Source organism: Ursus arctos, unplaced genomic scaffold (genome assembly GCF_023065955.2).
Source record: "Ursus arctos isolate Adak ecotype North America unplaced genomic scaffold, UrsArc2.0 scaffold_16, whole genome shotgun sequence".
Taxonomy (NCBI): domain Eukaryota; kingdom Metazoa; phylum Chordata; class Mammalia; order Carnivora; family Ursidae; genus Ursus; species Ursus arctos.
This window is the reverse complement of record NW_026622830.1, coordinates 24,800,106-24,826,153: the sequence shown is the minus strand read 5'-3', so window position 1 is coordinate 24,826,153 and position 26,048 is coordinate 24,800,106. Positions and strand designations below refer to the sequence as shown.

General features: G+C 49.8%; 1 protein-coding gene across 1 annotated transcript; it reads left to right on the top strand.

Annotated features, from left to right (window-relative positions):
• The first annotated feature begins 6,453 nt into the window (after nt 1-6,453).
• On the top strand, nt 6,454-25,721 carry BPIFA2 (BPI fold containing family A member 2). Its single transcript, XM_026502915.2, has 9 exons — nt 6,454-6,610; nt 8,543-8,687; nt 9,352-9,459; nt 10,585-10,737; nt 13,014-13,095; nt 14,297-14,360; nt 14,443-14,591; nt 20,292-20,401; nt 25,397-25,721. Exons 1-9 carry the CDS (start codon nt 6,454-6,456, stop codon nt 25,719-25,721), a joined length of 1,293 nt encoding a protein of 430 aa, XP_026358700.1.
• Nucleotides 25,722-26,048: the final 327 nt, after the last annotated feature.

The window sequence follows — 26,048 nt, the reverse complement described above, 5'->3', positions numbered from 1 at the left end:
TACACGTGGAAAGTACTGGAGACAGAGCGCATGGCTCTCCCTTGGGAAGCCAGCTGGGGACAAAGACCCTGACCTGTGTGTAGGAATTATCATAGGAACTCAAAGAACTTTTCTTCTTTTCTTCCACGAGGGGTCATTATGGCACTGAGGACATGGCAGGGAACAAAACAGACAGACTCCCTGCCTCCCGGGGCTTCCATTCTAATGGGAGGGCTCATGGGTGTATACATGGAACCTTGTCTGCTCTCCTAACCGGTCCGACGAGACAGGCACACTTGTGCCCACTTTACAGATGAGTAACCTGAGAAAGGTAAGATCACAGGGCTAGTAAATGGCCGAGCGAGGATTTGAACCCAGGCCTGTTGTGTCTCTCGTCACCCTCCCAATTTCCCTGATCTCCTAAACGCTCCGCTGCATCACCACTCACCGTTTACTCCAGTTATGATGATGATGATGATGATGGGAACTGGGGTCCATGGCACACATTCTCCAGCAGGAGCGGAGCTGGGCTCTCCACTCACGCTTCCGCATTTAGGCCCCGCGAGCAGCTCTTCTGAGGCAGAGACCATTCTAAGTCTCATTCTGTGGTAAAAAAACAGAGGCTCAGAGAGGTGAGGGCACTTGTCTGCTGTCACACAGTCAACAAGGGGAGAGACTGAGACACACACCCAAGGTCAACTCCAGAGTAGATATGCTCAGGCCGAGCTGGAGGGACCGTGAGCCATCACTGAGGCTCCGCTCGCCCCTCCTGAATGGCGGCAGACCTCCCTGATCCAACATCCACTCCCAGCCCGCGAGCTTCCCTTGGGGGGCTTCTCAGCAGGATGCTCGATCCGGGCCCTGCCATCAGAGTCATGCACGAGACCAGAGTGCTCGGACTTCCCTAAACTGACCCAGGAAGGGAAACTGAGGCCCAGCGAGGCAATGCACCTGGCTGGGGTCATGTACCAGCAGCTAACAGAGCCAGAACTGGTTGGCACTGGTATCCTGGAGGCCTGAGCCCACGTTAGATCATCAGGACTTCACGGCACACGGAGATCAGAAGCACAGTCACAATTAATTGAGCATTAAGCAGACTGGATACATGGTCTCATTTCACCTTCTCCATTATGCCGTGGTGGCCGGGCTCCGTGCAGGTGGGGAGACTGAGGTGGGGAGCAGTGGCGTGACCAGAAACCAGCAATACTTATAATCATCATGTGTCAAGGGCCTACTGCATGCTAACCCTTCCACACGGGTCGCGCCTGGAAGTAAGGCCTGTTGTTGGTCCCACGTCCCGGATCGGAAACGTGAGGCTCAGCGAAATAACACCGCTTGTCCAGGTCATTCAGCCAGCAATAGGCAGAGAGAGAGGATTCGAACCCAGGCCTGCCCAAGCCCGGAGCCAGGCTCTGACCAGCACCCTCCGCGTCCCCTCGGCACCCTTTGGATTTCCATGGGCCAGTGCCAGGCCTGAGGTCTGGGCTGTGTTTCCAGGGTGGGAAAACTCTCTTCAGAGATTTCAGCACCACCCTCAGCTCCAGGCCCCATGGCTAAAGGAAGAGGGGCTAGATGTTTGCAGAACTAGGTGCCAGGCAGCCGGGGAGGGGGTTCCCATGACTGGTCCAAAGCCACCCAGCAAGTCTCTACTGGAGGGGGTCTCCAGGTCCCAGCCCCAGGCTTGGGGACCCGGGCTGCCCCCTCCTCCCTGCTCTGTGCACTCATGGTGGGGCCACGGTCAGCGTGCGCGGAGCCAGCTCCGGAGCCACCAGTCCTTTCCCACCCTTGCCTGGGCCACGTTCGTGCGAAGGACAGGCCCACCGGTCCTTGCGGAGCTGCAGGGGAGGGAGCAGAGAAGCCACATGCGCGATGCCGCTGAGCCCTCTGCCAGGGCTCCCCAGCCTCATGCCAAGTGGCACACTGGAGTTGCCTGTGGCCTGTTCCGGGTTGACACGGGCCCAAGGCAGCAGGCGTTACAACCAAGTCAAACAGCAGAGGCCGAGGGATAAACAGGGTGTTCAAGCTCAAAGACTCTGCTGCCCGGCCGGATGGCCTCAGCGTGACAGGGTGGAAGGACCTTCCCTGGGCACCAAACGCCCAGTTCCTGTTTGGGTAAGGCCTGGCCAAGCCACCCCCTTTCTCTGGGCCTCGGTTTCCTCCACGGGTAAGGGGGCTCTCAAAGCCTCCTCAGGGGGTTGTTGTGAGGACTGCCTGGCGAAAGCGGCCCTAAAACACCAAGCCAGCACCAGGCACACAGCAGCGGTGGGGTGCTTCCCTGCACCTGCTGGGTTGCGGGCCAGCATGGGCACCTTCCGCGGGAGGCCACGCCTGGAGCAGCCACTCTCAGTCGGCCAGGCCACAGACTTGAGGTTACTACCTCCCAGCCCTGGCCCTTCCTGTCCACAGCGTGGCCTTGAGCAAGTGGTCCTTACCTTGTGAGCCCCACGCTCCTCATCTGAAAAACAGGGCAGCCACACACCCTGCGGGGTTGTGGGGGTACTGGACCATGATGGCGGGGAAGCACCTGGTACAGAGTGGGTACCAAATAAGTGGCAGTTGTCATTCTCAATAGTCTGTTCTTATGGGTCTCAGTTTCTGCAGGACGGCCAGCCTACACTGTAGAGTGCTGTGCACCTGAGTGTAGGGTTGTAAGGGCCACGTCTAGGCTGAGCTGAGGCTCTGGAGGTTGGCGTGGGGTCCCAGGTCATAGGACTCAAGGCACAGGGCACCTTTGGGTCATCCAGTCCGGTGGTTTCCGTTTCTGGTCAACCGCCCCCCAACCCCAGGTAGCTGGGACACAGAATGCCCCTGGGGCTCCCAGAGCCCCTGGCCCAAATCAGCTAGGGGTGAGATTCAAGAGCCTGTATGGTACACATGCTTCCTAAGTCATTTTGTTTAATCATTTTGTAAGGCTATTGCCCAAAGTCGAAAATTCCAACAAAACTGAAAGATCTACAATAAAAGAGGAAGAGAAGCGGGGTCCAAGGTCACAGTGCGGCCTTGGATGAGTCCTTCTCCTTTTCTGGGCCACAGGCTCCCCAGACTTCCCGGCAAGGAGGTTAAACTGATGCACTCTAAGCTCCCTCTGGCTTCAGGCTCTGTGATGTTTCAAGTGTAGTGTGTGACCCTTGAGAAGCCATCAGAAGGGAGGAGGCCAGTGTGAGCCTATGAACGCCTGAGTCGGGACTGCTGTGGGTATGACTGGCAGGAATCCCACTCACACAGGCTTAAGCAAAAAAAGAAGAAAGGAAGAAGAAATTTATTCAAACTGAAAAGTCCAGGGATATATGTGACTTCAGGCACGGTTGGATCTAGGTGCTAAAATGACATAGCTCCTCATTTCCTTAGTATCGGCTTCATTCTCCACTGGGCTTTGCCAGATAATTGTATCTGAAGTCTTTAAAGAACAAAACAGACCCAGGCAAATCCCCCCTCTTTCATTCCAAACAGTGGTGACATGACCTCCGGGCTTGCATAAGACGTTCTCATTGCAGGCAGGGACACGTATCCATGTTCTTCACAGGAGTCGAGCTTGTGCCATCTTGTTCTTGCACGGACACATACACACATGTGTACGTGTGTGAACACGTGTGCATAGGTGCTTGTTCAAGAGTTCCACACCACTGTCGGGAGTAGGATCTGGAGAGCCTCAGGAAGAAGGGGGACTAGTTTCTCCCTACTTTGGAAGATTTAGGCTGGTATATGCCAGTCTTGGGGGGTCCCCCAAACGCTTCAGCAGAAGGGGGCCCTTAAGGCTGTGGCGAGGTCCTGTCCTCACGTGAGCCGGGCCAGTGAAGCAGCAGAGGAGTGAACGACCAGGAGAATATGGCTCCTTAAGCAGCAGGACCTTTGAGCTGCACAGGGGAGGACAGGCCCACTACTCACTGACCTGCCTCTGTGCCACCCCAGGCCCACCCCAGGGGACAAGAGCTTCTAGTCAACATCACCTCAGAGCTCAGCTGTGAGAGGCAGCTATGCCAGGGGAGAGGCAGCAGCCACGGTGGCTCCAGGAGGTCACAGCAAGGCTGGAGGCTGGAGTCTGGGGGTGGGGGTGGGAGTGGGGCGGTGAGAAAAGGAAAGAGGCGGGAAGCCTGAGGGAACCACATCCCTGCAAGGCAGGTGGGCCCAGGCACAAAGGAAACCTGAGAAGAATCATAAACATGTACAACATCACCCTTTAAGCATGAGGCCAAGGAGATCTAGAATCATGGCTCCAGCCATGTGAAGCCACACGGGACCTCAGCAGTCACCTTCCACCTAGTCCAATTCCTGAGCATCTCTGGTGGTGGGGACCTCCCCACCTGCCTAGGTGGTGGCTGCCCTACAGGGTTCTCCAGGGAGAGGCTTGGAACATTCTAAGGATGGACCAGGGTCCTAGGGACCCACGTGACAGGAAGGGCCCAGAGCGCAAGGGGGTAACAACTTGCTGGGGGCAGGGGAACGAGTTAAAACAAAAAATCCAATTGCGATTGGATTGGGACTTGTTGTGGAAAAAGCCAGCAAGTCGCTGAGGGCGGGATAATGGGGAGCATCCAGCTGCCTCAGCTGGACTGTCAGGGAGGGTCTCAGGAGGTGGCATCTAGGGCTGGGGACAGCTGGGGAGGAGAGCTCTGGGCCAAGAGCACAGCCTATGCAAGGGCCCAAGGCAGGAAAGAGGCTGGCATCTTTCTGGAACAGAAGAAAGGCCTGTAGGGGCTGGGGAGGGAGAGATGGGGGTGAGTTTAGAAAGGCAGAGAGCGGACAACACAGGCTCCGCGGGCCATGGTGAGGACTCTGGGGGTAGGCTGAGTGACACCTCTCCGGCTGCTTATTAAGAGTGGAGTGAATGTGGGCGAGTGGGCAGAGGGAGACCAGGGATGAGGCTGGTGGTATGTATCTCCTGACACTGGCTGTGCAGCCTCAGACAAGGCTCTCAACTTTTCTGGGCCTCACTGTTGCCCACATATATGGGGGTAATGTGGGGGCAGATTTTGTTCACTCTCAGGAGGAACTCCTGACCAGCTAGATGGAACAGGCAGGCTTTGGGGGCTGGCAAGGCCTCTGTCATCACAAACACTCACACCGAGGCCGGCTCCAGCGTGCATGATGCTGTGAAGAGCCCTCAGACACCAGAGGAGGGTGGGGCAGAATGACCTCCCTGGTCACTGACCCTGACTCTCTGTGGGCCATAATTCTAGCCCCACCTCTGAACCTGTCTTACTGGGTGACCTGACCTTACTGGTTGCTTCCCCTCTCTGTGCCTCAGTTCCCAAGTGAGGACAGAATTAGCCGCATAATCACTATGGGTCCTCCCACCAGACCATTCTCCTGTTCATCCACTCTCAGTCTTTACCCCAGCCCCCACTCATGATGGCCACTGTCTTGGCTGGCCACTGGAGGCTCCACGAGAGCCTGGTCTTAGTCTTGGCAGGAAGATCTCTGCATGTCCACCCATTTCAGTTCAAGCATCCTGGGTGTGACCTTTGGGTTGGAAATCTCTCTGCTCATCCTGGACAGGGGTTATTTTCTTTGGAATCTCTCTGGATGGCCCTGGAACAGCACTTGCTTCTGTGCACAGCCTCCCATCCTGTCACCACCATATAAAGGCCACCAACACCCAGCAGAACCCCAGGAGACCGCACAGACGAGCAAGGATTTTGAACACCCTCCTCCAAACCTGTGAGTGGTGGGCTTTCCCCCCCTCCCGGCACCCCACATGGTGATCTTCAGAATATTTGGGGGCAAGAGGCAGAAGGATGGGGCCTCTTGGATTTACCAATATTTTGAATATAGCATATTAAGAGATAGATTATATTAGAAGAAGCATCAAACCGATGAGCCATGCAGGGTCATGACGTGGTGCCCATTTATTTGTTCATACTTTTATTCAGCAAATATATATTTATCGTACCGAACTAGGTCCAGGTTTTTTACTGGGGGCTGGAGAGTGAACAGTAAAATAAGTTGTGGTCCCTCCCCTAAGGAGTTCACAGCCTGGTGGGAAAGGCAGACAAGTCATCACTAACTGGCACCTAAGACTCTGATCAGAGGACAAAGATAGCAGGGTGGTGTGGTGGGACCCCCTAACCTTGACTCTGGGAAGGGAAGGGGCCCAGAGTGGGCTTCACGGAGGGCATGATGTCTTACTGAAGCTGGAGAGTCGGTAGGAAATGACTTGGGTACAATTGCGGAGACGAGGAAAGATGGTCCAGGCAGAGGAGCCAGCATGTGCAAAGGACTTTTGTGTCATGAACATAGACTTGGAGTTAAGAGTGACTTTTCAAATTTCAGCTCCTCTACTCACTGGCTGTGTGTCTCTGGACAAGTTGTTCTAGGTTTCTGACCTGAGTTGCCCATCTGTAAAATAGAAGCCAACCACATCTATCTTAAAGGAATGTGAAGTATAAGAGTGAGAGGTGCTTATCAAAGATTCCTTTTTCCTCTGGGTAATTCTCACTCCTGTTCCTCCTGTGACTGTCCAGGTGTCAAGACAAGATGCTTCAGCTTTGGAAACTTGTTCTCTTATGCGGTCTGCTCACTGGGACCTCAGCATCTCTTCTTGGAAATCTTGACGATGACCTGAGTAATGCTGTGAACAAGCTGAAACCTGCTGTTGAAAAAGGACTTGAGACCATTGACGATACACTTGAATGTGAGTCAACAGGGGATGATGAGTGGTACCTAGGAACTTGCCTCCTGAATGCTATGCCTGCATTATCAGAGGCTGCCACCAGGGGCTGCTCTTAATGGGTGGTTTACTGAGAAAGGTGGCTATTCAGTTCCTGGTTCATTCATTTATTCTTCTGGGAACAAGCAATGCTCAAATGAATATCCTTTTATACATTATACCATGGCAAATTTTTCCTAATACATTCAAAGGATAAATTCCTAAAAGTGAGATTTCAAAAGTTCAAAAGGTATGCACATTTTAAATTATAGGAGATGTTGACAAATAATTCCCTATAAATAATGAAAGTTATCTCCAAAGGTCTTGGGAGAGTGTGTTTTTTTCTACTCCCTTGACAGCATTCGTATGAGCAACTTAAAAGTTTTGCTAATCTCATAGATAAAAGATTATAACTCATTTCACTTTGCATTTCTCTAACTATAAAGGAATTCACTCATTTTTTCATATTTTATTAGCTATATATTTTAGAATAAATATTTTGTTCGTAGTCATAGCATATTCTGCTAGGTTGTTCAATTTTCTTATTGATATGTATTAATGCATTGGAAATTAAGGAAATTAGCTATACCTAAGCCAAGGTAGCTTTAAAGCTACTTAGCTTTATATTTAATCATGTCTTTTTTTTTCTTTTTTTTAAGATTTATCTATTTATTTATTTATTTATTTATTTATTTATTTAAGAGAGAGAGAGAGCACAAGCAAGGGGGAGGGAGAGGCAGAGGGAGAAGCAGACTCCCTGCTAAGCAGGGAGCCTGACGCGGGACTCGATCCCAGGACCCTGAGATCATGCCCTGAGCAGAAGGCAGATGCTTAACTGACTGAGCCACCCAGGTGCTCCTCATGTCTCTTTTTTATTCTGATTTCTTAAAAGAATTTGGCTTTCTTTTCATTTTCTTGAGACATTAACAGCACACTGATAAACACAGGAGGAAGTAGATGCTATAAATGACTACCTTTCAAACGTTGTCGGGGCTTAGGGATCGTTAGGGCTTAGAGCTTCAAAGGTATAGGAGAGACCCACTCTCTAATTTCACTGCTTGGAAAACTGAGTTCAGAAACAGAAGTGTCTGAGTCAAGGTCACCTAATGATTTATAGGACCAAAAATACTTTTATTGAAATTGGTACTCTCTTTTGTTAAATCATTATAACTAGGTAGATACCATCCATTGTAGACCCAAGTTGCAGAACCATACTTACATTTCTTCTCTTGTACAGCCTTTGTTTTTCCTTGAGTTAATAATTGCCTTGTTTTTCACTTGAATTATTTTCTATACACATATCCTTAATTCTTTTCATATGTACTGTTCTACATCTGCCATGTCTATCTAATCTCTCTTTCCCCTGGAGCCCTTCCATTAAGACCTTTTGTTTTCATACTTCTATACGAATTATTGCTCTCTGGGCCTACTGCGAAGCTGTCAACCTGGGACTCCCATTTGCCACTTTTATGAGTTGGAGCCATACTTTTTCCTTGGTTCTAGATTTTCCATTTCTTATTCTCTCATTTTGTTTGACCTAGTTTTTCAAACTCATGTGAACATCTCTTTTAGAGCAATAGACACCCCCCCCCAAGTCACTACTAGAAGCTTGTGTACAAGCAATATGCAATGCCTGGTTAATTGACTGCTTTGTTTATGAATGATGAGTATATATTAGTATGAAGGCAGCATGGAAGGAACAAAGACCCCCCAGCCACATGACTTTAGGCACATTTCTCAACCTTTTGATCCTTTATTTCCTCATCGGAAAATGCAGATAGTAACAATATCTGCCTCGTTTGGGTTGTTATGAAGAGTAAATGAAATGATATAGGCAAATAGTCTTACCTAGTGTCTGGTACATGGTTCCTGCTCCAAAAGTGATGCATGACACTAAATGGCAATTGTTTTTGTCAGCTGTCGTTCAGAAACTGACCGCTGACTTGAGGAAGCTTCAGGAATCCAAGGCTTGGCACCTGGCCAAGCAGAAGTTGCAAGAAGTGAAGAACTTGGTGAACGATGCTCTTTCTAAGATCATTTCAGCTAAGAATGAGACTTTGGGGTGAGTTGATGCTTCAAGGTGGAGATCTTTGCTCCAAGAAAAGGGAACACACACCTTTGGGGAGGTGAGTTTAAGGTCAAAGACAAAAAGGTTGATAAATCACATTCCTCCCCACAGAGTCAAGGTGGTCTGAGGCCAGGTTCATCAGATCTTGAGCATATTAGAGGAGGGCTGTGGGGCCAATCTGGGCATCTCATGGGTTTGGGCTCCCATATTATATAATTTTAGGATCAGGGTGAAGATGTTCTTAATCCTTACCTCCACCTGTTTGCTGATGCCTGAGATCCCTTTTCCGAGGAGTAAGACTTTCTTCTCCAAATATAGCTGAGGATAAAATTCTGAATCCCCTGAGGAGAGAGAAGAGGAGTTCATGCCACATAGCTGGCTCCACACATGGAGTTTGGGAGTCAAACAGTTATGGGTTCAAATTCTGACTCTGGTACTTAGTCCTCCCTCGAATCTTTGTGGGAAATTACGTCTGTCTGAGCCTCAGGACGCCATGCCATAACATGGATAGGATCAAACCTCTGAACAGGGCTATTGTGAAGGCCAGAGAAGGCAAGGTCGGTGAGGCCCAAATGCTCAGGCTGATGCTGGCGTAGCGAAGGGTTCCACACATGGCTGTCACGAGGAATGACAAAGGGAAATTGTGGGTTTTGCACAGGTTGAACATCATTAACTCCCGCATCCTGAAAATCAAAGTTGAACTGACTCCTGATGCCGGAGGCATTAACATAAGGGTCCCCGTCGTCGCTGATGTCACCCTGGCCCTGTGAGTATGCATTAGAACCTGGGATTTGGGAGAGGCAGCACAGCGCGGCCGGTGGGGCTCCAAACCAGAATCGGGCTCTTCTCCCTGCTACTGTGTGGCTTGGGCCTCAGTCTCGTAATCTGTAAATGAAGGGGCCTTTCCAGCTCCGAAATCTGAAGCCTTAAAATGTCCTAATGAACTTTGGCCATAACCAAGGCTCTTTGAAAAGAATCCTCCATTAAATATTTCTGAAATCATAACATTGTCTAATTGTAAAATCTGAAAAACTGAGAAGACATGAGCCTTTATAACTCTTTAGCACAATTTCCCCCAGCATTATTTCATCTCTTGAGATTCTCTTTAAATAGCAGTGATCATCATGGCTAAACACATACAGTAGTGTACCGTATACAATGAAAGTCACGTGTGGAAAACCTAATTTTAAAGTATTTTAATTACTTTGAAAGAAATAGGTAGGAAAATGAGCATGTGGGGAAGAAGATAAATTGAGGCCACGGGGATTCCACCATTCATTAGCTATGAGATCTCGGGATGGTTACTTAACCGCATTATGCCAATGTTTCCCCATTGTGAAAATAAAAATAATAATAGTACTTTCACCTCATGGTGTTGCTGTAATGATAACATGGATTAATCCAGGAAAAATGAATTTTTTCCCAAAAATTTATTTATTTTAGAGAGACAGAGAGAGGGGAGGGAGAGGATCAGAAGGAGAGGGAGAGATAATCTCAAGCTGAGTCCCCATTGAGTGGGGAGCCCGACATGGGGTTCAATCTCAGGACCCTGAGATCATGACCTGAGCCAAAATCAAGAGTTGGACACTTAACTTACTGAGTCACCCAGGTGCCCCCAAAAAATGCTTTTTAGGAATGCCTAATATATAATTTGCCCTCAATAAATGTTAACTATTATTATTTTCATTATTAGGGTGGTACTATATAAAACTGTCCTACGAACCACATCCACGAGGCCAGGCGAAGAAGCCCTAAATGTAAATCTTAATTAGGAAACCAGACAATGCTGACATTATCCACAGACAGGCTGGAGGGTTAAATACCCACACAGGCAGAGGAACCCCAGCGGGCCTTCTAGACCTCTGCTCACTGGGAATCTTATTTCCTACAGGCCTGTCATTGGCCAGGTGGTCAACCTGAAGGCCTCTTTGGACCTCCTGACTGATGTCAGAGTTGCAGCCAATGCCCAGACTGGAGTCCCCAGCGTGACCATAGGAAAATGCAGCAGTGACTCGGACAGCATCTCACTCACCGTGCTGGGCGGGTAAGGGCCGTCCATCTCAGCAGAGCTGGGCTCTCAGAGGAGTTGAGGACCCCGAGCTTCAGCCCTATTCCTGTACCCACGAGGTGGCACAACGTGGCGAAAAAAAAGAGTGTAGGCTCAACACTCACCTACCGACTTACAAGTTCGTGGCCAATATAGCCCCTCCGAGCCTCAGTTTTCCCATCTGTAAACCGAAGGTGACAACAGTGCCTTCTCCCCAGCGGTTGACCGACCGGCTGGGAAAATACGAGTGTTTAGCACAGAGCGGGGCACACACTCAGCGCTCGGGGATGGGGATACCCGCACTGACTGTCTTCTTGTTCTCTCCATTCCTGAGACAGGAGCGTTGTCCTCTGACCACTTTACAGCTCTGTCAGTTCTGCTCCGTGCTTTCTGAAGCTCCATTGTTAGTGCAGCACATTAAGGATTGTTTCTTCTTGAAAAATCGCCCTCTTCGTCATTATTATATCCCTCAATAATCATCACAATAATAATCAATTGTATTTTCCTTCTTGCCTCCATGTGGGAGGGAGAGGAGAAGGAAATGCTTACCATGGGCTCTGATTTCAGATTGTCCCCAGAGAGTCCTCCGTTCACCGGAAAATTCCCGAAACGAGATCTTGCAAACTGAAGCCTCTCCATTTAAATCACTGATCCCTGTTAATCCGCAAAATCTACTTCTTAAACTGTGTGCTTGCAAGGGCAGGTTTGGTGGAGGAAGAAGGTGGGGGGAGGAAGGGTAACCCTGGAGGCGGCTGTTGGAGGAGAATGGTCTGGAAGTTGAAGGCCGTGCAGGTTGGCTTTGGGGGAAACAAGGCTGGGTTCTCGGCTCTCAGCCCTGAGCGCCCTGAGCAGAGGTCAGTCACTCCACCTTACCCCCTCGAGGGATTTGATCACAGGTTGCCTAAAGATCCCCCCAAAGCAAAGAAAGCTTCTACTTGTTGATGTTATTCAGGAAGGCTGGGAGGTAGATGCACAGACTTGAGCCCTGCTGGGTACTGCCTTGTCTGCAGCGCCAGGGAATTCATCCCGCTGCTCTGGGTCTCAGTGTCCACATCTGTGAAATGGCTCTCTGCCCTGGTGCCCAAGCCTGCTCATGCCAAGTACTCCCCGCGGCCATCTGGGTTCAACGTCATCTGGCTCCGCCCTCCTATCACTGCACTCCTGTCCTCGGTCACCCTGCTGCAGACGCACTGGCCTTTACTCTGGGCCCCGCACAAGTTCTTTCCCACCTCCAGACCTGTGCACACGCTCTTCTGGCCTGCCAGGACACCTTTTCCCCTCCACCTCCACGTACTTCTCAACCTTCAGGTTCTAAAAAAGGTTCTTCCTATTCTCCCTCAAAATCATCTACTCTTGCCCTTCAGAGTACTTGTCACAAGCTGTCATTCTATTTTTTTTCAAAGATTTTATTTATTTATTTGAGAGAGAGAGAGAGAATGAGTGGGGGTGGGAGGGGCAGAGGGAGAAGGAGAAGCAGACTCCCTGCTGAGCAGGGAGCGTGATGTGGGGCTCGATCCCAGGACCCTGAGATCACGACCTGAGCCGAAGGCAGCCGCTTACTGACTGAGCCACCCAAGTGCCCCATCATTCTATATTTAATTCTATGTTTACTTCAGTCCTTCATTCAGCCAAAAATGTTTGAGCACCTGCTATGTTCCAAATAGGCTCTGAGCTCTGGAGAATTTATTGGTGATAACCGAGGAGGACCCTGTTTTCCTGGAGTTTATTGTCCTGAGGGAAAGGCAGACAGACAAGTGCCCAGCCCATCAGTCAAGAGCCCTCAAGGAAAATGTCAGATTATGATGAGCCCTCGGCAGAGCAGTACATGTAACAGGACTGTATGATACAAAGCCCTCCCTTAGGCAAGCAGTCAGGGAGGGCTGCCTGAGGAGGTGTCAGTCACGCTGAGAGCTAAAGGTGGGAAGGAGCCAGCGTTAGCAAGACCTGTGTCGTGTTTAGGTACCAGGTGAGGAGCTGCTTGTGCTTTGCTCAGCGCCGTGGACGCCTGGCAGGCAGGTGGTGATCTGTAGATAGGTGTCGAATGAAAGAGTGGGGTCTTAAGGTTGGGATGAGACTCTCACAGGTGGTGGCGAGCCTCTGGTCAGAAGTGGGGCACCCTGAAGAGAGGCCCTGTCTGTGGTTAGAAAGGCATTGCAGTGTCCCTGGTTTACCTGATTTCAAGGTGCTCCGCCACCTCCCACCCTCTCCCCACCCCCGCTGCGTGACTGCTCGGCCCACTTAACTAGGCTTTATCGTTTGCCACTCTTTTCCAGCCACAACACTCTGATCGGGAAGGCCGTGAACACCGTGAGCAGCTTCCTGACAAAGACCGTGTCCCGCCTGGTAGAGAAGGATGTGAGTCCTCCACTCCTCGGGGCCCAGAGACATGCCTGGGGGGCAGGGGCGGCAGGTGTGCCATTCACAGCCTCGACTGTACTCTCTGGGCACCTTTTCTTCTGAGGGGCAAACTCCTCATCGGGCTGTCAGCTGAAACCTGTGCCCCTTTACTCAGCCTGGGGAGGGGGAGAGAGGAGCAGGGACCTGACATTAGCTGAAATCCCTGGGTCCCAAACTTGGGCCATTCGCCGTATCTACCTACTCCCGCGATATGCCCCTTTAGCTAGGGTGTTCCTCCTTTAAACAACACAATTTTACTTAAGCTTATTTAAATACATTTATTTTAAAAAGAAAACTGTATCGCTACCATAATTAGAAATGAATATCATTTATATAATTCATCTAAAGCATAAACACAGAGCTATAAAATGGGTATTTTCATCTATGCATCATACCAATCCATTTCTACCCTGCGCCCAAAGTTCCAGGGAGTCTGAATCAGTCATTCTGGAAGGGGGCTGGGAATTGGGGTTTACGAAAGAAAAATCCTCCAGGTGGCTCTGTCATTCATTGAACTAGAGCCTCACTACTCAAAATATGATCTTCTGACCAGCAGCCCGGGGCCTCACCTGAGAGCTGGTGAGAAAATGCAGGCTCTCAGTGCTGCCCGCCCCCTACCCTGCAGCTGCCCCGGACCTGCTGAATCAGAATGTGCATTTTATTTTTTTTAAAGATTTTATTTATTTATTCTACAGAGATAGAGACAGCCAGCGAGAGAGGGAACACAAGCAGGGGGAGTGGGAGAGGAAGAAGCAGGCTCCCAGCCAGAATGTGCATTTTAATGAGATCCTCAGGGAATTGCACACACATACCGAGTGAAAAACTCTCTGTTCTATGGTTCCCAGGGCGCTGTTGGATTTCTTAAAATTCCAGCATTCCAAAGCTCAAGGTTTCTAAGACTGTAGGCTTCTGGGATGTTAACCCTCTAGATTCTCAGGGTTCTAGGATCCAATGCGCTAAGGATTTAGAATTACAGCATCCTATGGTTCTCCAGTCTTGGGCTGTCTATTGTTCTAGAATCCTAAGGGTCAAAGGTTCTGAGATCTTGGTGGGTGGGTGGGAGCTTGACCCCAACTGGTAATGATCTGTCCTCCTTCCTGCTCCTGGCCCTCCTCTCCCTCCCTCCTTCCCTCTCTCTCTCTCTCTCCCTCCCCCTCAGGTGTGCCCACTGATCCACACCTTACTCTCCACCCTGGATGCACACATTGTTCAGGACATCATTGGTAAGTCACAGCCTGGGGACCAGGGGTGCTTTCCCTCTGCAGCCTTCCAAGGGCAGGCGTGCACCCTGTGCCCACCCCACAGCAGGTGTGGGCAGGGGACCGGAGAAGCAGGAGGCCCAGCATCAGATCAAGTTGGGAGAGTGTGGCAAAATTGAGAGGGTTCTGTGGGCCTCTGTGAGCTCTCTACCATCATCCCTCTTTGAATCTGCAGAACCTGCCTGGGAGAACGATGTGAGAAAAGAAGATGGGCCAGATCTGGGTTCAAATTCTGGCTCTGCTATTTAGCAACTGTGGGGACTTATTCAAGTGGCTCTGCCTCTCTGAGCCTCAGTTTCCTCCCAGGTGAACCAAGATTGTAAACACTGGAGGGTGACGAGTGGATTGAAAGAAAAAGCATAGAGTCTAATACCCAGTAGGCATTACTAGCAAACACCTGCCCTTCTCTTTCCCTCTTTATGAAAACCTGTGGCTTCTCTAGGTGTGTGTTGGGGGGGTAGGTTCTCTTCGGCCTTTGGGTTTCTAGGCAAGGCTGGGGGTGCTGGGGATGCTGAAGCAATAGAAGTGGGGTAAGTGAAGGTGTCAGGGTCCTGGAGGTGGCCCTTCTATGGAAACAGCCACAGATCAGTTCCTTGGGCATCAGTTCCTCTGTGCTTTGCAAATGCCATCCCATCGCATCCTCGCAACAACCCTGTGGGGTGGGTACTGTCATTATACTCATTTTACAGATAAAAAAACTGAGGCTCAGAGAGGTGGACTGACGTGCCTGACATCCCATGGCTGTCAGACTAACCCACTGGAGAGGGGCGGCCATCAGGGATCCGGTTTCTACTGGAGACTGAGGCCTGCTATTTATTTTGTTCCTTCAGATAAATTTCAAAAGGAAAACCACCTGCATAACGATGTCTGAAGAGGGAGATGAGGAGGACTGCTGGTGATGCCCACCTGAAGGTAAGGGGTGGCTCTGGGCCCCAGACAGAGGATGAGGCTCCTCCACAGGCCCCAAAGAAAGGCTTGGCTTCTCTTCTTTTTAGCGGCAGGCTGAGTCCTAATCTTGGTCCTAGACTGAACTGTGGCCCTGGCCCCAGCCTGAGCCCTGATCCTGGTCACACTCTGCGCCCTGAGCCTTATTCATACACCCAGACCGAGCCCGGATCCTGCTCACACACTGAGCTTTGACTTCAGTGATTTACTAAGCAGTGACATCAGTCACAGACTGAGCCCTGACCTTGATCTCACACTGATCCATGATCCTCATCCTATACTGAGCCCTGAACCCGGCTCCAGTCTTGGCCTCTGATCAGTCTTTTCACATTTGCCATTGTTCCTAAGGTGAGGGGACACAAGAAGGGGAGGAGGGTAGGTCAGGACCAGGTGTCAGAGACAAAGCCCAAACCACAGGCCCCAGCCCCCTCTTCAAGGCCTTACACTCTGCCTGGGATTGTAGGAAAGAGTTTGGACAACAGTGTCTGATGGCTGTGGTCTCATTCCAGACAGGTGCCCAGTGGCTCAACGGTGTCCCTTGTAGCATCTCCATCTGGGAAGGTGCAGCCACCCCCAACCAGAGTGATGGCCTGAGCGCAGCCAGAAGGAGCCCTCCCAGAGACGACTCCTCACCGTTGGGACAGCAGCCTCTGTGCTCACCACCCTCCACCCCTGCAATAAAAGACCTCCTGCATGGCCCATTTCATTCCCTCCATTGGGATTGGGGGGGGGGGGCAACTAGAGTGGTAGAGACCTGGGTGGGAGCTGGAAGGGACCTCTGGGACTCTCCAGCTTGTTTTACAAATGGGGACACTGACACACAGAGAGGGTAAGAAACCAACCCCGGGTCACACAGCCAGTTGGTGGCGATGGCAGACTTGATTCATCCATTCACTTGCTCAGCAGGCATTTAGTGAGGGCCTACTCTGCCCCAGGTAGGCAGTGAGAATGGGACAGTCACATTTTGGGTAACCGCACCCACAGCTTTCCTTCCTTCCCCTCCAGAGACTGTGAGAAGGCTTCTGGAGGATGGGGGACATTGGGTCTGTGGGCTTAGGAGTATAGGGCAGAGTGACATAGGGTCAGGGGCCTGGGCCACATCCCAGTCTGCCCCTCCGTGCCTCTGAAGGGCTAGGATTCCCCTGCGACAGACATCAATTCAAGCAGCACCTGAGAACACCCATGGTCCCTGGACACCAGGGCTCACCCACCCAGCCTTGAGGGTCTGTGTGCCCGCTGGCTAGGCTGCACGAGGGCCCTGCCAGCCTGGTGAAGCCAAGCACTTTGAGGGTGCTCAACCACCCCACGGAGACCAGCTCCTCTCTCCGTCCAAGGCCTCTCCACCCACACCCTAGAACTCAGCTCACCCCAGGCTGTGCCTGGCCGTGGTCAAGACAGCATCACTCTGCTGATGCTATCATGGAGAGCTGCCTTTGCTGGCACATGTAACCTCACCAATTCCTAACAACACCAGGAGACACTATTTTTGCCCGCATTTAACAGATGAAGAAACTAAGGCTCACAGAGCAAAGTGACTCATCAAGGTCACACAGTGAGCAAGTGGCAGAGTCAGGATTTGAACACATGACTATGAAAGTCTTTGCCTAGAGAGTTGATATCCTGTTGCCCAGGCACTTTGGTTGCCTCCCTGGTCCCTGGTAGGCACTGCTTTCTTCTGCCCAGGACAAATGAGAGCCTCTTGAGGCTGTTCTTCTGCCTACATGCAGGCCCCAGTCTCCCCTTTGCCCTGTAGGGAGGAGGACGCCACTCCTTCCACAAAGGCCTCCCCTCTGAAGAAGGCTGCCTCACGGGGTCGTCACCTCAGAGGACCGTTGAGCCCTTGGGGTGGCCTGGAGGGGCCACAGACCAGCTCTCTCGAGCACTCCTGTGAAGACCTCAGTTCAGGTTGTCCCGAGGGGCTGCTGGGCACAAGCCTAGGGCCAGGGGATTAGGCACATCTGAGCTCCACATGGTCCCTGCCACTTTTCAGCCCTGAAATCGTGGGCAAGTTACTTTACCTCTGGGAATCTCAGTTTTCTTACCCATCAAATGGAATTAGCAGAACAACTTCCCTCGCTGAACTGTTGTGAGGGTGGGAAGTGTCTAACTGGGGCCTGACAGCTAGTGAGCCCAGGTAAGTGTCCCATCTACATGCTGAAATTGCTGTTATGACCTCCCTGTGTTTGTTGATTGACTGATGAAAGCCCTGATGTGGTTGAGAGAACCATGGTCATTGGCGATCTTGGGTTTTCACCCTGTCTTTATGGCCAGACTACCAACGGTCCCCCAGTGATCAGTCTTCTTTCCCTCCCCAGGTTTTAGCAGGGCACTTGGCCCCCAGCCTGGGACTACATTTCCCAGCTTCCCTTGCAGTAGCCATGTGCCTAAGATCTGGCCAATGGCATATCAGCAGAAGTGATGCCACAAATTCCACTTTGTGCTTTAAACGAAAGGGGCGCCTCACTGGCTCAGTCCATAGAGCCTGCGACTCTTGATTTCAGAGGTTGGGAGTTCAAGCTCCACGTCAGTCATTGCGCTTCTTTGAAAACAGACAAAGGGGGCATTCCCTCCCCTTCCTCCTGACCTTCTCTTCTTCTCTCCAATTACAAATGGGAACAAGTGGAGCAGCTGCCTGAGATCTGGAGGTGGGAGCCCTGCATTGAAGACAGCAGAGCTGTTTCAACAGCCCCTGACTACCCATCTCTGGGCCCTGTGGCAGTAAAGCAATGAGCTAGCTTATTTAAACCATTATGTTTTGGGGTCTCCTTGTCAAGGCTACTTTGTCTCTATTTACCTAACTTGTTCTGCCAGTAACATGCTGTGTGACATTAGGCTACTAACTTCTCTCTGAGCCCCGTTTCCCTATTTGCACAGTGATCACTAAAGGCCCTTCCTCCTCCAACAGGACAAGAGCTAGTGCTCCCTCCAGACTGGAAGGGGAAAGAAAATAAACAGTTATTGAGCCCCTACTCCATACCAGGCACTGTATTAGACTGGTGTTTCTCAACCTAAGGTGACTTTGCCCCTCCACAGGACGATGGCAATGTCTGGAGTTTCGTGGGTTTTTTAAATTTTTTATTATGTCATGTTAGTCACCATACAGTACATCATTAGTTTTTGATGTAATGTTCCATGATTCATTGTTTGCATATAACACCCAGTGCTCCATGCAATCGTGCCCTTCTTAATACCCATCACTGGGCTATCCCAGTCCCCTGCCCCCCTCCCCTCTGAAACCCTCAGTTTGTTTCCCAGAGTCCATAGTCTCTCGTGGTTCATTCCCCCTTCTGTTTACCCCCCTTCATTCTTCCCTTCGTTCTCCTACCAATCTCCCTGCTATTCCTTATGTTCCACAAATGAGTGAAACCATATGATAATTGTCTTTCTCCGCTTGACTTATTTCACTTAGCATAATCTCCTTCAGTCCCGTCCATGTTGCTGCAAATGTTGGGTAACCGTTCTTTCTGATGGCTGAGTAATATTCCATTGTATATATGAGCCACATCTTCTTTATCCATTCGTCTGTTGAAGGGCATCTCGGCTCCTTCCACAGTTTAGCTATTGTGGACATTGCTGCTGTGAACACTGGGGTGCATATGGCCCTTCTCTTCACTACGTCTGTATCTTTGGGGTAAATACCCAGTAGTGCAATAGCTGGATCATACGGTAGCTCTATTTTTAACTTTTTGAGGGACCTCCACACTGTTTTCCAAAATGCTGTACCAACTTGCATTCCCACCAACAGTGTAAGAGGGATCCCCTTTCTCCACATCCTCTAATGTCTGAAGATATTTCAATTGTCGCAGACTACTGGCGTCTCACAGGTAGAGGCCAGGGATGTCGCTAACCATCCTACAATACACAGGACAGCCTCTCACAACAAAGAAGCATCCAGGCCAAAATATCAATAGTGTTGAGAAACCCTGTATTAAACCTTTATGTACGTTATCTCCTAGAATTCTGTTTTTTTCTGAGTGATGTAGTGTATGGATCCTGGGGGAAGATGTAGCAACTGTGGTTCAGAGAGGGCAAGTGACTTGCCCAAGGCCACACAGCTGGTCAGAGGCAAAGCTGGATTGAAGCCAAAGTCCTCACCCTCTAGAGCGGCTGCTTCCCTTCCAGCCAGGGAAGAAGCCTGAGTTTTCCTTTCTATTTTGTGACAAACCCACCTCTCACAAAAAATACGCCAAAGAGGTCTCAAAACTCAGGGCTTCTTCAGGCAGTAACCAGCTTGAGTCTGTGCCAAGCCTTTGTCCATGCTGTCAGGTCTACCTAGGACACCGTTCCTTCTCCTTCTCCAGCTGGCTGCTCAGCCTTAAAACTTTGCTCAGGAGTCAACCCCCAGCTAAGTGATAGATGCCCCTCCTTGATTCCCCAAAAAAGACACTGTGCTTCCCGACATGTAGGCCTACCCAAGCGACCTTGCCATTACTGGCCAATATGGAGACAGCACTTAGAAAGTGTCAACTCTGGCTAGTCTGGTTTTCACCTTTTTTATTCATCAGTCTGGCCCTTGAGCCTGCGAGCTCCTTGACGGCAGGTACCTCCCTCTCCTCAGCAGCTCTGGTGCCCAGAGGACCAGATACAGCATGAGCACTAACAACTGTTGAATGAATGAATGAACCCCTTCTTTCTGTGCACAATGAGACACCATCTCCAGGACACCTGAGTGGGTAGGTGTACGGGAAAATTCTAGCAAGCCAGGATTGGGGGTATAGGAGACTTGTCATTATTTTCTGTCAGCCGGGGCCAGATCCCTGGCACTTGAGGACATAAGCACTATGGACCCGATGTGGGGCTCCTAGGTAAGTGAAGCCAGAACATGGGGCGGGGGGGGGCCAAGGCCACTCGGCCCCACTGGTGACTAATGTGGCCAATGGAGGGGAAAGGTGACAGGGTGGAGAAGTGAGGCAGCCTTCTCCTGCTGGCAGCCTGGCACCTTGGGACCAGCTCTGGCTGCTGGCCTACTCGGCCCAGACCCCAAAGAGGGGTGAGGGCTTCCTGGAGATGGTGACGCCCCATGAAGGAGGCTTCAGGGAAGAGGAGGACACTTGGAGGAGGTGAGGGAACAACTGTCATAAGGGAATATATGGGCAGAAAGAAGGCAAAACCTGACTGGATCCCGAATCATCCAGAAACTAGGGTGCAAAACTGCAGTGCGGGCTACAATTTTGAAGGCTTAATCCAGTTAAATAAATGCTAGATCTTTCCAATGTTTGCACGATTTCTTGAGGATAACATCTCAGGATCAGAATTATTTACTTTATGCGTTGGAATATTTTGTGATTCCAGGAACACATCACAGAATTTACCAAACCGGATCTTTCTGTTTGCACTATGATGAGAGAGCATATACATTTCACCATATATTTGCCAGCAGATGGACACTTTTATTTTAAATATTTGCTCTTTGAATGGGAGGTGAATAAACTTCATCACACCGGAGAAGCCAAAGGTCCCAAATTAGGAGAGTCTGTTGTTACTCAACTCAACAGATTATTTTCTGAGTGTTTTTTTTTTTTTAATTTGGGGAAATACTGTGTTTTACAGCTGAGTGAAAATACAAATCTTAGGACTGTGCTTAGCTGGTATTGCAATGATGCAAAAACTGACACTGGGTGGGGGAACTGAACAGGGATGCGACAATTTGACAAATTTCATTTGTTGGGGTGACTTGTTTCTGTGTTAATGTTTGTGCAATAAATACAATGGATTTTCAAAAAGTAGAAAGGTTGTTGAGCACCCAGCTAGGCCAGGCCCTGTGCCAGGCAGTTCGGGGGTGACCAAAGAGGGAGCCCCCTCCAAACCCCTAACCACCCCCACCACCCCCACCCTAAGTGCAGCAGCATCGAGGGGGCTCCTGCAAAGCTCTGTGCCCATGGGGGGCACTGGGAGGGGAGAGGACAGGACGCGAGCACACAGCCTCCCTGGGGGAGCTGCGTGCCATAAGGGGCAGGCCTCCCAGAGCAGGTGCCGGCTGAGCTGAAATTAAGAGGCCGACAGGGAAAGAAGGGAGGTGAGCACATTGCAAGCAGAAGTGACCCCCGTGAGCAAAGGCTGGGAGGCGAGAATCAACCTAAGTGTCCCCTGGGGACCCACAGGACCTGGATGCTACTAGAGCATAAATGTGTGAAGGGCCAGTGGAGGACAGGGTCTTGAATGCCACGCTGCAGGCAGTTTAGACGTGACCCTCTGAGCCACAAGTTATGCTTCTTTGTCCTCAGCACACCCTCAAAACCCGAAGACCGCAAAGAGCTTTTGTCTACATGGATTCCACCCGTCGCTATTTGCCATAAAAGAAACAGATACTGAGACATTTTTTAAATATATATTTATTGATTTATTTTTAAAAATAATAAACTGATTGCATTTTAACAAAATGACATATTTTTATGAAAAATAGCTCTATGTTCTAAAAACATCATAACTGAGAAGAATAGCTCTGTTTTACATTTTTTTACATCTCTAACGACTGGCTTAATAGAAGACAGCTGGATCCTCACATCTGCTCTGCCTTCAGTCTGTTGCAATATCACATGTCATGGAGTGTCTGGAAAATTCTGCTCTACACTTGTGAGATAAATGAGAGAGAAGAGGCAAATACGTCTTTGTATTAATTTAGAATTTGTTTGGACCTTGCAGGCCCCCTGGAAGTTTCTTATGGGCCCCCAGACCACACTTTGAGAACCGCTGGGCTAGGTACTAGGAAGCCATGGAAGGTTTCTGGGCGGGGGAGACACAGCCTCAGCAATCAGTTTCCAGAAGTTTCCTCTGGCAGGTGATATGTCAGGTGGATTGAAAGGAGGCAAAGGCTATGGCCAGTCCAGGTCCCACCCAGGGCAGGAGCTGTTGGGGTGGAGAGCTGGCTGGGGGCCAGGGAGAGAGCGTGGCTTCCAGGGAAGGGATGCCCACGAGAGAAGGTCAGCTGGAGCAGTCCCTCCTGCAGCTTACTCATGCTGAGCCTTTGCTATCCTGGGCCGCCAGACTAGGCTCCAGGGCCAGCACTGACGGCTCGGCAGCATGCATCCCACCCTCCACAGCTTGGGAGTGCTGTAGGAAGGGCCAAGACCGCACCTTTGGTTCCAGAGGAAGGAACAAAGTGATTCTCCTTAGCTCGCATCCAAGATCAGCCGGCAAAGTCACATTGGTCCCTACTGTCCTGCAAACGCTTGCCCATCCACCTGACCAAAGGGAGCAGGTGTGCTGACAATGATACCTGTGGACCTACATTTCACAACCCTGATCGAAGCTTCCAGAGTGTCTCACCACACCATCCAGCCATCACACTCCTTGGTATTTACCCAAAGAAATTGAAAATATATGTCCACACAAAAACCTGCACATGGAGATTCGGGCAGCTTTATTCATAACTGCCAAACCTTGGAAGAACCAAGATGTCCTTCAGTAGGAGAAATAAACTGTGGCCCATCCAGATAGTGGAATATGATGCAGCACTAAAAAGAAATGAGCTATCAAGTCAGGAAAAGACATGGAGGAAACTTCAATCCATATTATTCAGTTAAAGAAGCCTAGTAAATGAAAAGGCTACATACTGGATGATTTCAACTATATGACACTCTGGAAAAGGCAAAACTATAGAGACAGTAAAAAGAATCCGTATTATCAGGGGTTCAGAAGGAGGGAGGGATGAACTGGCAGAGCAGAGAATTCTGAGGACAATGAAGCTGTTCTGCATACTGTGATAGTAGATGCAGGTCATTGCACAGTTGTCCAAACCCACAGAATGCACAACACCAAGCACGAACCCTAATGTCAACTGTGGACTGTGGGAGGTAACGATGTGTCAGTGGGGGCTCATCACCGTAACAAACGCTCCACTCTGGTGGGGGTGCTGGCAAAGGAGGAGGCTCTGTGTGCATAGGGGGCAGGAGGTAGAGAACTCTGCACTTCCTGCTCAAATTTGCTTTTAAAACTACTCAGAAAAATAGTCTATTAAAAAGAAAACAGGGGCACCCAAGTGGCGCAGTCAGTTAAGCGACTGACCCATGGTTTTGGCTCAGGTCATGATTTCAGAGTCAGGACATGGAGCTCCACTTCGGGCTCCACACTCAATGGGGAGTCTGCTTGAGATTCTCTCTCCCTCTCCCTCTGATCCTCCCCCCTCCACTCTAAAATAAATAAAATCTTACAACAAACAAACAAACAAACACCTTCAGGGTAGAGGCTCCAAGCCTGGCATTATGTTTCCCCTAGAATCTGACCCCTGTCTGCCCTTTCTGCCTCCTCTCCTGGGCTTCCATGCCCACATTCTACAAAGAGAGGGTGTGCGGTGTTGTTTTGGCGGGTCGTCATGCTGAAATATCTTCTGGGAACCCCTGCTCTCAAATGACCCACATTAGAATGGCCTTCTGGCTCTAACACGTGCCCATAGGTAGAAAACATACTGGATGAAATTGAATTGTGATTAAGTCCTTGGCTCTAGGGTCTACCCCTAGGTCTACCCCCTAGGTCTACCCCCTGAAGAATTTCGGCTCTTCTAGGGGCTGGAAGCTCATCCCTCAACTTCTCAAAGCATAGCCTCTTTGCCCTTAATGTGAGTGTTGGAGCGTCAATCCCTCATAGGGTTTGGAGAGGATGAAATGAAATGAGATGAGATGTGCAAAGTGTGTAGTACAAGGCCTAGGGAGACAGCCAAACTTAGACACAGCCCCTAAAAGCTGACAAATTAGAGGCAGAAGCTGATATCCTCAGACCTGGGGTCGAATAGGGGGACAAATGTCCAGCTTTGGAGTTAGAGACTAATTTCTACCAGGGAAATCTCTAATACCTTCTTGGTAAGGGTGAGATAAGAACAAGCCTTCAAAGAATGGGTCCTTCATTCATTCATTCTTTTAACATAGATTTATGGAGTGTTTGCTCCTTTCCAGGCAGGCCATAGGATCAGCTTGAACAAAGGTCCTGTGGTAGGAGGAGCAGGGCATATCAGTGAAACAATGAGTAGGCAGCATTTAGGGATGGTTGGTGGGAGATCAGCATGACAAGGTTCCCATGGCTGGGACTCTGTGGAACTGCCTGATCTTTGCCAGAATGGTTAAGTGACTTAATGTGGCAGACAAGAGAATATACTATACTGTTCAGGTGTCCCTTCAGGAAGACCTGCTGTGAAAGGTTAGATGGCTGACTATTCTCCACATCTGTGTGTATATCCAGTCACATAGAACAAAGACTAGAGAGCGAGGAACTGAAGTGCTAGCAGAGGTCATCTCTAAATACAGATATTGTTTTCTTTATGCATTTCTATATTTAAAAATGTAAATTTTTTATAAACACAGATTATGTGAATAATCTGAAATATATGTTTTAATACATTTTTTAAGTTAAAGCTTGAGGGGGGGTTCCAGTTTTTGGAGCAAATGATGGAGCATATCTGTCCTTCGGGCCTTGAGGAACAAGCCTTCCCAGGGCAACAGAGAGCTGCTACTCCCATCCTACAAGGAGGCTCAGCTCTGCTCTACAAGGAGGAATTTGGGATGTGGCGTCAAGGTTACAAGCGTGGGCTCAAATCCTGACTCAACTCTAAACTGGCTCTTTGACCTTGGGCAAATTTTTCTTAAGTCTTGGTTTCCTCACCTGTAAAATGGGCTTAATAATAGTCTTTATATCATAAGGATGCTACAAGGATTCCACAAGCATTTGTGAAAATTGCCTGTCAATGCCAGCTACTGTTATAGATGGAGAAACTGAGGCCCAGAAAGGACATGGGAGCTGTCCAGTGTCAAACAGCATGGAATAGGGAGACCCAGGCTAGACCCCAAGGCTCTCTCAACTGAGGCCAGGGTACATCCCCCCTTGCCTCCACTCAGACTGGTGGCTTCGTCCCTCACAGTCTCTGGGTCCACCTCACTCATGGCACAGAAGCGGAAACCTGCAGGACAGGGCCATGAATGAGAGTCAGGACACAGTCTCCAGACTCTCTCAATGCTCCCTACATTCTCTGTGCCTCTGCATTTGGTGAGATTCATGATGTACAGTTTGAAATATGTTATTGATACATCAGTTGACACAAGTGAGTGCCTACCCCCTTAATCCCCCAGGCCTTTCTATGCAGGAATGTTTGCTTTGGACGTGCTGGACAGACGTGGTGAGATTGAGGGATTCCCATCAGTTTCCCAGCTGTCCATCACCCAGTGCCACGTCTCCCCAGCAAAGGGGTCACTCACCATTTATAAGGTCTGCCCCACTGCAGAGCGCATTCAGAATCAACTGACGGAGACCCGGGGCATCAGAGTGGTCCTGAAACTGACTCTACTCACCTGGGATCCCCACAGGTACTGCCTCAAGATGCTGAAAGTCTCAGGTCTCCTTCTCATCCTTGATGGGCTGCCTGCCCTGTTGTCTGCTCAATATTTGAATAATTGAGTCACCTATGGGTCTGTTATATTGTATATTTTAATTTCTTGGATTTCAGTCCATTTGTCCTTTGTGTGTATGTATGTGTGTGTATGTGTGTGTGTGCCTTGTAATTTTCAATGCTAGACCTATGATAAAAATTATAGAGGCTCTGAATGGTGGCATCTTTTTCCAAAGAGGGAGGAAGATAGCCAAAACAAAGAATATAAGTAGAGTGCCTTGATTCTGCCGAGGCTTAGGCTTATGTTTCATGAGGGTGAAACTATTTTGATTTTGCTCTTACTCCTCAGGGGGAGTCTTTATCTCTAGGGCATGGCTATTTCTCCTACAGCATCA